The sequence below is a fragment of the Oncorhynchus mykiss genome, chromosome 15 (genome assembly GCF_057628025.1).
Source record: "Oncorhynchus mykiss isolate SJ-2025 chromosome 15, ASM5762802v1, whole genome shotgun sequence".
NCBI lineage: Eukaryota > Metazoa > Chordata > Actinopteri > Salmoniformes > Salmonidae > Oncorhynchus > Oncorhynchus mykiss.
This window is the reverse complement of record NC_143036.1, coordinates 48,863,280-48,875,592: the sequence shown is the minus strand read 5'-3', so window position 1 is coordinate 48,875,592 and position 12,313 is coordinate 48,863,280. Positions and strand designations below refer to the sequence as shown.

General features: G+C 42.8%; 1 protein-coding gene across 1 annotated transcript; it reads left to right on the top strand.

Annotated features, from left to right (window-relative positions):
• The first annotated feature begins 2,774 nt into the window (after positions 1–2,774).
• On the top strand, positions 2,775–11,901 carry cdpf1 (cysteine rich DPF motif domain containing 1). Its single transcript, XM_021563339.3, has 3 exons — positions 2,775–2,924; positions 3,180–3,291; positions 10,712–11,901. Exons 1-3 carry the CDS (start codon positions 2,812–2,814, stop codon positions 10,838–10,840), a joined length of 354 nt encoding a protein of 117 aa, XP_021419014.3. The 5' UTR covers positions 2,775–2,811; the 3' UTR covers positions 10,841–11,901.
• The last annotated feature ends 412 nt before the right edge of the window (positions 11,902–12,313 follow it).

Below are 12,313 nucleotides of genomic sequence, written 5' to 3'. Positions count from 1 at the left end.
TGAGGGACAGGAAGAAGTTGAAGGAGGCCAGCCGGGGCTTGCCGAGGAGTCTTGTTCTGAGCACAGACGGTGCAGGCTGAGACAAACGTGGAGATGTCCAGAGCCATGGTGGGCCACCATGGAGCAGGCAGCGTCTGGGACAAACATCCAGTTAGCCGGGCCCCCCGAGTTGAAAGGCGGTGCGGAGATATTCCCGGGTCTTGTGGTTTATCCACTAGAGGTCGACCGAGTATGATTTATTGGAGGACCAAAAAAAGCCGATACCGATTAATCGGACGATTTAATTTAATTTATATAATTGTAATAATGACAATTACAACAATACACTTTGAACACTTTTATTTTAACTTAATTTAATACATTAATAAAATCAATTTAGCCTCAAATAAATAATTAAACATGTTCAATTTGGTTTAAATAATGCAAAAACAAAGTGTTGGAGAAGAAAGTAAAAGTGCAATGGGTATTAACATGAGTGTTCAATATTCCTAGGTAAGAAGTTTTAGGTTGTAGTTATTATAGGAATTATAGGACTATTTCTCCCTATACCATTTGTATTTCATATACCTTTGACTATTGGATGTTCTTATAGGCACTTTAGTATTGCCAGTGTAACAGTATAGCTTCCGTCCCTCTCCTCGCCCCTGCCTGGGCTTGAACCAGGAACAGATCGACAACAGCCACCTTCGAAGCATCGTTACCCATCGCTCCACAAAAGCCGCGGCCCTTGCAGGGCAAGGGGAACAACTACTCCAAGTCTCAGAGAGAGTGAAGTCACCAATTGAAACGCTATTAGCGCGCACCCCGCTAACTAGCTTGCAATTTCACATCGGTTACACTAGCCTAATATCGGGAGTTGATAGGCTTGAAGTCATAAACAGCTCAATGCTTGAAGCACAGCGAAGAGCTGCTGGCAAACGCATGAAAGAGCTGTTTGAATGAATGCTTACAAGCCTGCTGCTGCCTACCATCGCTCAGTCAGACTGCTCTATCAAATATCAAATCAGACTTAATTATAACATAATAACACACAGAAATACGAGCCTTTGGTCATTAATATGGTCGAATCCGGAAACTATCATTTCAAAAACAAAACATTTATTATTTCAGTGAAATACGGAGCCGTTCCATATTTTATCTAACAGGTGGCATCCCTAAGTCTAAATATTGCTATTACATTGTACAACCTTCAATGGTATGTCATAATTATGTACAATTCTGGCAAATTAATGACGGTCTTTGTTAGGAATAAATTGACTTCACACAGTTCGCAACAAGCCAGGCGGCCCAAACTGCTGCATATACCTTGACTGCTTGCACGGAACACAAGGGAAGTGACACAATTTCCCTAGTTATGAGAAATTCATGTTAGCAGGCAATATTAACTAAATATGCAGGTTTAAAAAGATAGACTTGTGTATTGATTTTAAAGAAAGGCATTGATGTTTATGGTTAGGTACACATTGGTGCAACGACAGTGCTTTTTTCGTGAATGTGCTTGTTATCACCCGTTTGGAGAAGTAGGCAGTGATTCGGTGAGAAATTAACAGGCACCGCATCGATTATATGCAACACAGGCTACGCTAGATAAACTAGTAATATCATCAACCATGTGTAGTTAACTAGTGATTATGTTAAGATTTATTGTTTTTTATAGGATAAGTTTAATGCTAGCTAGCAACTTATTTTGGCTTCTTGTTGCCCTCGCGTAACAGGTAGTCAGCCTGCCACGCAGCCTCCTCATGGAGTGCAATGTGAGGCAGGTGGTTAGAGTGTTGGACTAGTAACCAGAAGGTTGAAATCCATGCCTCTGCTAAACTCCTCGATACTTTATTTTGTAAATATTCCAACAATTTGAGAGTAAGGTGAAAGGGACATCTATATAAAAAAAAAAAATATCCTTATCTCATGCATTTGCGTGACCCTACATTTTTTCCAATGTGTCTCTTTACATACCACTATCACAATAAATATGTTGCTCATATCATATTCACATAATCCATCATAAACTATATGGCAGTTTAGGGTTCTGTTTATAACATAATAAAGTACACTGTGTGTATTAAACTCTACCATATCATATATCATATCTACACTATATTATAATGCTAATTTCATCATGACATTATAAGTATGGATTGTGTCCAGTTAATGATATCAATTAGGTCCTGTTCTCTATACCTCCCTGTGTATTTGTAGCAACAATGGTTGGTAAATTCAGGTCAGGATGATCCACTGACTGTCCATTGCCTTTGTCCATTCAGTGACATATCTAGCTACAATAGATGTCATTAACTTGAACATAATGTTTTATCTCAAGTAGTGTTGATCAGATTTACAGTATTTCATCTTTTGAGATTGTACAGTGGTTTGCTAGCCAAGGTCTGAGAGAAACTGCTGGGAGACATTGTGATATACACCTACAATTTGGTGGGGTTATCAACTGTGTTGTTCAGTCATGTAAATTAATTAATTTGATATTGATGTATTTTAAATAAATTATGTTGAATGTTTCCATTTTAAAAAGTCAATTTCATTGGCTTAGTTTGGTTGTAAAGTATTACTTTGAATGCCATGAATATATTTGTCTACTGCAGGAATCAGCTAACTGAAAAATATGTACTCCTTTTGGACATAGACAGTTGACCATAGTGAAAGTTGAACGCCAAGTACAACAGGCCCACATTATTTGACCTCTTGGATGCAGCAGTATCACTCCAGTCCACTACGTGGTGGTAGAACCGTGCTGTCGCACACGTCCCACAAATGAAGAAAAGACCAGGAAGTACAAGCACGCTCACATTCACAACAATGGAGTCAAGCACAGATGCGGTTCCTCAGAAAATGTTTACTTGCCATTTGTGCAGTTTATCTACACCATTCACATACTACGGACAGAAGCCACCCAATACCAGGGCTATTGTGTGAGTACAGTTTTGATAACACTAGCAAAGTGTGAACTCAAGATTTGCTCATGCTTACTGGCTAACATGGAATGCAATGCAGTTGGTCCCTGGCTAGTAGCTTCTAGAGTATATAGTATAGTGGAGTCTAGTGGCCCAAGCTAGCGAACGTTTAGTGTGTGTCTATGACTGTCAACTCATGAGGTGTAAAGTAAACCTTTCAGAAGGTTGTAGCTCTTGCATTTACTCGTCATGTTTTTGTTTCTTTCCCATCAGCTTGTTGGAAGAGTGTTTTGTGACCAAGGATCCTTTCAGTCCAGACGGAGAGAGGTTCCTTATCCTGGGATCCAACTGCAGTTTGTGCCACATCACAGTTTGTGTTGGAACGGTACGTTGTTTGCTCATATTGCCAAAAATAATGAGCATGAAATGGCTGAAATCTGTTGTCTCATTGTACAATATATGATGTCAATGTCATAAGCTAGAAAGGAATATCCAGTCATTTTATTTTGGCTTAGTCACCCTCACCCTAAAATGCACGTAATGCCTTAAAATGTATTCCAGAGTTGCATGTACATACACTATATACAAACGTATGTGGACACCCCTTCAGATTAGTGGATTTGTCTATTTCAGCCATACCCGTTGCTGACAGGTGTATAAAATCAAGCACACAGCCATGCAATTGCCATAGACAAACACTGGCAATAGAATGGTCTTACTGAAGAGCTCAGTGACTTTCAACGTGGCAACGTCATAGGATGTCACCTTTCCAACAACTCAATTTGTAAAATTTCTGCTATGCTGGAGCTGCCCCGGTCAACTGTAAGTGCTGTTATTGTGAAGTGGAAACTTCAAGGTGCAACAAGGGCTCAGCCGCAAAGTAGTAAGCCACACAGAACGGGAGCGCCGAGTGCTGAAGCGCTTAGCACATAACATTTGTCTGTCCTCGATTGCAACACTCACTACTAAGTTACAAACTGCTTCTGGAAGCAACGTCAGCACAAGAATTGTTCGTCGGGAGCTTCATGAAATGGGTTCCCATGGCCGAGCAGCCGCACGCAAGCCTAAGATCACCATGCCCAATGCCAAGTGTCGGCTGCAGTGGTGTAAAGCCTGCTGCCATTGAACTCTGGAGCAGTGGAAACACCTTCTCTGGAGTGATGAATCACTATTTGGAAGTCCAACGGAGGAATCTGGGTTTGGTGGATGCCAGGAGAAAGCTACCTATCCCAGTGCATAGTGCCAACTGTAAAGTTTGGTGGAGGAGGAATAACAGCCTGGGGCTGTTTTTCATGGCATTGGCTAGGCTCCTTAGTTCCAATGAAGGTAAATCATACAATTACATTCTATACAATTCTGTGCTTTCAACTTTGTGGCAACATTTTGGGGAAGGCCCTTGACTGTTTCAGCAAGACAATGCCCCCGTGCACAAAGCAAGGTCCGTACAGAAATGGTTTGTCCAGATCCATGTGCAAGAACTTGACTGGCCTGCACAGAGCCCTGACCTACACACCATCAAACACATTTGGGATGAATTGGAACGCTGACTGCGAGCCAGGGCCTAATCACCCAACATCAGTGCCCAACCTCACTAATGCTCTTCTCTTGTGGCTGAATGGAAGCAAGCCTTCGCAGCAATGTTCCAACATCCAGTGGAAAGCCTTCCCAGAAGAGTGGAGGCTGTTATAGCAGCAAAGGGGAGACCAACTCCAGATTAATGCCCATGATTTTGGAATTGAGTTGTTCGACGAGCAGATGTCCACATACTTTGTCATGTAGTGTACATTTGCATCTTTGCTCAAATTCATATAATGTCCCGACAATATTCCAGAAATGTATGGCTATGACATCTCGTCTACACCCACCAAGCCAAAACTTTGGCAGTGATATAATTTAAATTGTGATGGTGAGTAAAAAAAAACGATTTCACCTAATTTTAACATTGTCATAAACTATTTTTCCCATCGAGAGAGGGAAAAATAGTTTTCTAAGTGTTCCACTTAAGCTTAACTAAATAAATGAAATACTTACAAGCCCTTAACCAACAATACAGTTCAAGAAATAGAGTTAAGATATTTACTAAATAACCTAAAGTAAAGAGTAACACAATAAAATTCCATTATAATATCGAGGCTATATACAGGGGGTACCGGTACCGAGTCAATATGCGAGGGTACAGATTAGTCAAGGTAGTTTGTACATGTAGGTTGGTGTAAAACGACTGCATAGGTCATAAACAGCGAGTAGCAGCAGTGTAACACAAAGGGAGTGGGGGGGGGGGGGGTCAATGTAAATAGTCTGAGTGGCTATTTGATTAATTGTTCAGCAGTCTTATAGCTTGGGGGTAGAAGCTGTTAAGGAGCCTTTTGGTCCTAAAAAACTCTGGTACCGCTTGCTGTGCGGTAGCCGAGAGAACAGTCTGACTAGGGTGACTGGATACTTTGACAATTTTTTGGGCCTTCCTCTGACACCGCCTAATTACCTAGTATATAGGTTCTGGGTGGAAGGAAGTTTGGCCCCGGTGATGTATTGGGCCCGTACGCCCTACGCTGTTTTATTATTTTCATTTGAGGTTATCAATTTTAAAGAAACTATACATTGTACAACGCTCCACAATATGTCAATGTCTAGGTCTTGTGCTTCCAATAAGATGTACAGTATTATACTGCTGTATGGTGTATGGTTAGCGGTGTTATGGTGTGTTCATAACTGAGTGGGGAATTTTCCAACTAGTTAATTACAAGTTAAATCAGCCATGAATTCCCTTGTGACAGGGGGAATGGAAGCGTGTTGTGGGCAACAGAGAGGGGCTATTGTTAAAACGTTTCTAGCCTGTCTATGGGTAACAGGGTTGACGTTATGCTCGATCCGCTCAGTTTTTCACCACAAAACGAGAAAATGGCTAAAAAGAGTAGAACCAGCTCACCTGCTTCTACACTATGATTTGACTATTACATGTTCTATGTTTCTTTCAAAATAAATATTTTTAAAAGGGAAAAGTTTCACCATATTAAAATGAGTTCAGTTCACATAACAGGTTTTACCTTAAAATGAAGGACAGATGTAAATTAATCACAAACACATAAGTACAATACTAAGTACTTTGTTGAAGCAACTTTGGCAGTAATTACAGCCTCGAGTCTTCTTTGGGTATGACGCTACAAGCTTGGCACACCTGTATTTGGGGAGTTTCTCCCATTCTTCTCTGCAGATCCTCTCAAGCTCTGTCAGGATGGACGGGGAACGTTGCTGCACAGCTATTTTCAGTTCTCTCCAGAGATGTTAAATCGGGTTCAAGTCCGGGCTCTGGCTGGGCCACTCCAGGACGTTCAGAAACTTGTCACGAAGCCACTCCTGCGTTGTCTTGGCTGTGTGCTTAGTGTTGTTGTCCTGTTGGAAGATGAACCTTCGCCCCAGTCTTGAGGTCCTGAGTGTTCTAGAGCATGTTTTCATCAAGGATCTCTGTACTTTCCTCAGTTCATCTTCCCTCAATCCTGACCAGTCCCTGCCTCTGAAAAATATCCCAACAGCATGATGCTGCTGCCATCATGCTTAACCGTAGGGATGGTGCCAGGTTTCCTCCAGAGATGACGCTTGGCATTCAGGCCAAAGAGTTCAATCTTGTTTTCATCAGACCAGAGAATCTTGTTTCTCATGGTCAGAGTCCTTTAGGTGCCTTTTGGCAAACTCCAAGCGGGCTGCCATGTGCCTTTTTACTGAAGAGTGGCTTCCGTCGGGCCACTCTACCATAAAGACCTGATTGGTGGAGTGCTGCAGAAATGGTTGTACTTCTGGAAGGTTCTCCCATCTCCACAGAGGAACTCTGGAGCTCTGTCAGTGACCATTGGGTTCTTGGTTACTTCCCTGACCAAGGCCCTTCTCCCACGATTGCTCAGTTTTGCCGAGTGTCCCTCTCTAGGAAGAGTCTTGATAGTTCAAAACTTCTTCCGTTTAAGAATGATGGAGACCACTCTATTTTTGGGGGGCCTTCAATGCTGCATAAATGTTTTAGTACCCTTCCCCAGATTTGTGCCTCTACACAATGCTGTCTCGGACCTCTACGGACAATTCTTTCGACTTCATGGCTTGGTTTTTGCTCTGACATGCACTGTCAACTGTGGGACCTTCATATAGATGGGTGTGGGCCTTTCCAAATCATGTCCAATCAATTGAATTTACCACAGGTGGATTCCAATCAAGTTGTAGAAACATCAAGGATGAACAATGGATCCAGGATGTACCTGAGCTCAATTTCGAGTCTCATAGAAAATGGTGTGAATACTTAAGTACATAAGGTATTTCATTTTTTTTATTTTATTTTTTTATAAATTTGCAAAAATGTCCATACCTGTTTTCACTTAGTCCTTATGGGGTATTGTGTGTAGATGAAAAATGTATCCGTTTTTTTTTCTTTTTAATCGAATTTAGAAATAAGGCTAACGTAAAAAAAAAAAAAAAAAACGTTGAAAAAGGAACTGGGTCTGACTACTTTCTGAATGCATTGTATAAGCTGGAAGTAGAAGCTTAAGTGTTGTCCATTAGTTTACTCCAATTAGGGGAGGGGTGGTATGGTTAGGGAAAAATGTACAAAATACACTGCTCAAAAAAATAAAGGGAACACTTAAACAACACAATGTAACTCCAAGTCAATCACACTTCTGTGAAATCAAACTGTCCACTTAGGAAGTAACACTGACAAATTTCACATGCTGTTGTGCAAATGGAATAGACAACAGGTGGAAATTATAGGCAATTAGCAAGACACCCCCAATAAAGGAGTGGTTCTGCAGGTGGTGACCACAGACCACTTCTCAGTTCCTATGCTTCCTGGCTGATGTTTTGGTCACTTTTGAATGCTGGCGGTGCTTTCACTCTAGTGGTAGCATGAGACGGAGTCTACAACCCACACAAGTGGCTCAGGTAGTGCAGCTCATCCAGGCTGGCACATCAATGCGAGCTGTGGCAAGGTTTGCTGTGTCTGTCAGCGTAGTGTCCAGAGCATGGAGGCGTACTGGCCTGTCTCCTGGTAGCATCGGGAGACGTGGAGGAGGCCGTAGGAGGTCAACAACCCAGCAGCAGGACCACTACCTCCGCCTTTGTGCAAGGAGGAGCACTGCCAGAGCCCTGCAAAATGACCTCCAGCAGGCCACAAATGTGCATGTCTGCTCTAACGGTCAGAAACAGACTCCATTAGGGTGGTATGAGGGCCCGACGTCCACAGGTGGGGGTTGTGCTTACAGCCCAACACCGTGCAGGATGTTTGGTATTTGCCAGAGAACACCAGGATTGGCAAATTCGCCACTGGTGCCCTGTGCTCTTCACAGATGAAAGCAGGTTCACACTGAGCACATGTGACATGAGTCTGGAGACGCCGTGGAGAACGTTCTGCTGCCTGCAACATCCTCCAGCATGATTGGTTTGGCGGTGGGTCAGTCATGGTGTGAGGTGGCATTTCTTTGGGGGGCCGCACAGCCCTCCATGTGCTCGCCAGAGGGAGCCTGACTGCCATTAGGCACCGAGATGAGATCCTCAGACCCATTGTGAGACCATATGCTGGTGCAGTTGGCCCTGGGTTCCTCCTAATGCAAGACAATGCTAGACCTCATGTGGCTGGAGTGTGTCAGCAGTTCCTGCAAGAGGAAGGCATTGATGCTATGGACTGGCCCGCCTGTTCCCCAGACATGAATCCAATTGAGCACATCTGGGACATCATGTCTCGCTCCATCCGCCACGTTGCACCACAGACTGTCCAGGAGTTGGCGGATGCTTTAGTCCAGGTCTGGGAGGAGATCCCTCAGGAGACCATCCGCCACCTCGTCAGGAGCATGCCCAGGCGTTGTAGACCTCCATGGGTTGATAAATTTGATTTCCATTGATCATTTTTGCGTGATTTTTGCTGTCAGCACATTCAACTATGTAAAGAAAAAAGTATTTAATAAGAATATTTCATTCATTCAGATCTAGGATGTGTTATTTTAGTGTTCCCTTTATATTTTTGAGCAGTGTATATATGGGGGATTGGAAATTATGCAGACAATTACATTGATGGAAGCCACAATCTATCAGCAATATTATAGCTGATCAACCCCCCTCCCCGATACAAAGTAAAGTGTGAATGAGGGGCAGCCCAGTGCCTGGGTTTTTTTATGGAAATTATTTATATAGTCTCTCTCGTAGTGTTTTCTGTCATTTTTAAAATGTTCTTCTGATTAATCAGAGCAGTTCTAGCAATTGGAATTCATAGAGATGTTTGTTTCTGCTTCTGTGGCTAAAAGATAGTGTCAAAAGAAAACACTAGACTAGACAGACATGTAGCTAGCTAGTATTTGTAAACAAAATGGCATATAACACCGGATCTGGAATTACAAATGTCGTTGCTAGCTACAGTCAGAGTGCCTCGGACCCTCTTGCTTGGTAAGCTATTCTGGCTGCCTAAGACCCCTGGAGTTCCTCTCTGGGTGGAACGCAGCGATGTGGACTAAAGTGCACGCTTCCCCCCCAAAAAAAGACTACCCTTGCATATGCATGCACGCTGATCGACGGAGTAAACAGTTTCCATTGCAAGATGTAATGAATTCAGTTTCTATTGGACAAGTTCAGGTAGGTCCCTCCCCGTTTTGTTCTATTTGCTTGGTTCCTAGTGAATACACCCGGTTCTAAACTCAGCAAAAAAAGAAACGTCCCTTTTTCAGGAGCCTGTCTTTCAAAAATAATTCGTAAAAATCCAAGTAACTTCACAGATCTTCATTGTAGAGGCTTTAAACACTGTTTCCCATGCTTGTTCAATGAACCGTAAACAATGAACATGCACCTGTGGAACGGTCGTTAAGACACTAACAGCTTACAGACGGTAGGCAATTAAAATCAGTTATGAAAACTTAGGACACTAAAGAGGTCTTTCTATTGAAAGGCCAAAAGAAAGATGCCCAGGGTCCCTGCTCATCTGCGTGAACATGCCTTAGGCATGTTGCAAGGAGGCATGAGGACTGCAGATGTGGCCACGGCAATAAATTGCAATGTCTGTACTGTGAGACGCCTAAGACAGGATGGACAGCTGATCGTCCTCGCAGTGGCAGACCACGTGTAAGGGTGGGTCGTCATGGTCTGGGGCGGTGTGTCACAACATCATCGGACTGAGCTTGTTGTTATTGCAGGCAATCTCAACACTGTGCGTTACAGGAAAGACATCCTCCATCATGTGGTACCCTTCCTGCAGGCTCATCCTGACATGACCCTCCCGCATGACAATGCCACCAGCCATGCATGATTTCCTGCAAGACAGGAATGTCAGTGTTCTGCCATGGCCAGCAAAGAGCCCGGCTCTCAATCCCATTGAGCACGTCTGGGACCTGTTGGATCGAAGGGTGAGGGTTAGGGCCATTCCCCCCAGAAATGTCTGGGAACTTGCAGGTGCCTTGGTGGAAGAGTGGGGTAACGTCTCACAGCAAGAACTGGCAAATCTGGTGCAGTCCCACGAGGAGGAGATGCACTGCAGTACTTAATGCAGCTGGTGGCCACACCAGATACTTACTGACTTTTGATTTTGACCCCCCGCCCCCCCCCTTTGTTCAGGGACACATTATTTAATTTCTGTTAGTCACATGTCTGTGGAACTTGTTCAGTTTGTCTCAGTTGTTGAATCGTATTATGTTCATACAAATATTTACACATTAAGTTTGCTGAAAATAAACGCAGTTGACAGTGAGAGGACTTTTTTTTTGCTGAGTTTACATGTCATAAATTCATTGCAGGGATAGTGTGCTTGCTTAATGTGTTTGTTACTATTTTTGTTTCTCTTCTTCCAGGGCTGCAGCCTTTTCTACTCCAAGCGATTCTGCATGCAGTGTGTGAACAAACACTTGGACCAGTTCCCCCCTCACATTCAAGCTGAGCTCGCCAAGAAAAAGCAGCCATCAAAGACAGATGTTTCATGATTTCTATAACACACATATTAAAGACTCTGGAGGTACTTCAGGAAGGAAAATATCTAGCCTTTCAATTAGAAGATATCCCTCAGGGTTGTGGCTAGCGTGCTTGCCTTGGTCAGGTGACCCGGGTAGTATTCCCACTTAGTGCGATACTCTCGTGATATACCCCGCTGGAATAGACACGTTTCTGTTTTGGGAGAAATGGTTGGAACTGAACATAACTTCTGGATCACATAAGGGATTCTACTTGGTGTCATACAGTTTTACCACTAGATGTCAGTAAAGACTTACCAGACTGAAAATGACAGTTCATTACATCCCTCATTCACAGCAGCTGAATACAAGGAGTCCCAACGTCAAAATATATAATGTACCTTGTTTATTATTTCAGTATAACATGGAAAAATTTGACAATATGTTAAAAATATACTACCAGAAATACATGTAGTTTGCACTTTATGAAATATGCTTTGCCCAAGCAGTGATAGAAATGCTATTTTTCTATAGATTACCTCAATGTTTATAAAACAAGATGCACTGACTTGTTGACCTTGAAGAGTAAATGAGAACTCTCTGCTCCCAAGGAACATTCTGTGTATGCCTCCCAAATGGCACCCTGGCTGAAAGTAGTGCGCTAAATAGGGAGCCATTTTGGACAAAACTTAAATTGTATGTGTCCCAGTGAGGGAACTCCAAGTACATAGGCAATTGTAACCACTAAACTGCAGTGATAGTCAGATTGTGTCAAAGGCAGTTGATGATAGGCGAGCTGCCAACTATGATGGAAGGCATTTAACACTGAGGACATGTCACTCCGGACTGGAAGCAGATTTAAAAAGCACAAACAAAATGGAGATATTGGATATGTTGAACCCTGAACTCAACATTGCCAAAGCAGGACCGGTATAATTCCACAGAACCTTTCCCTCTCCCAGCTCTTTAGGGAGACCATTCCAAACAATAATCTCCTTCCCTTGTTCCAAAAACTGACACAAAGTGTCATTCTATGACCGATCACAAGAGACTAATCCCTTCTTTTGTCATAAACCAATAAAAAATGAATACCATTTTTATCTCTGGGTTGATCTGTTCATCTTCTAAAAATACAATATTCCTACAACTATATTCACCTTTAAGAAAGAAATATGGGTGGTTACATGTTCTTAAACCAAGAAGCTCATTTTCTGTTTGAATAGCCTTCCCTGTCAATCTGATTCCCCAACTAGTAGCTCTCTAATGTCCCGTGTACACTAGCAAGCGGTAAATTGCTGCATGCCGCTAAGGCCACCCAGAGTGGCTCGCTTGCTGGCAGCATATAGCAGCACGTCCGATTGGGCGTCAAGAATTTAGCATAGCAAATGTGTGAAGGTCTGGTTATTAAATTGAGTAAATAGTTTAATCCATTCTCCATTTCATGAATGTATTCACAGGTAAATAGTAATATGCTCTGGTGACAAACTTTGCTACCCTGTTTCCAAT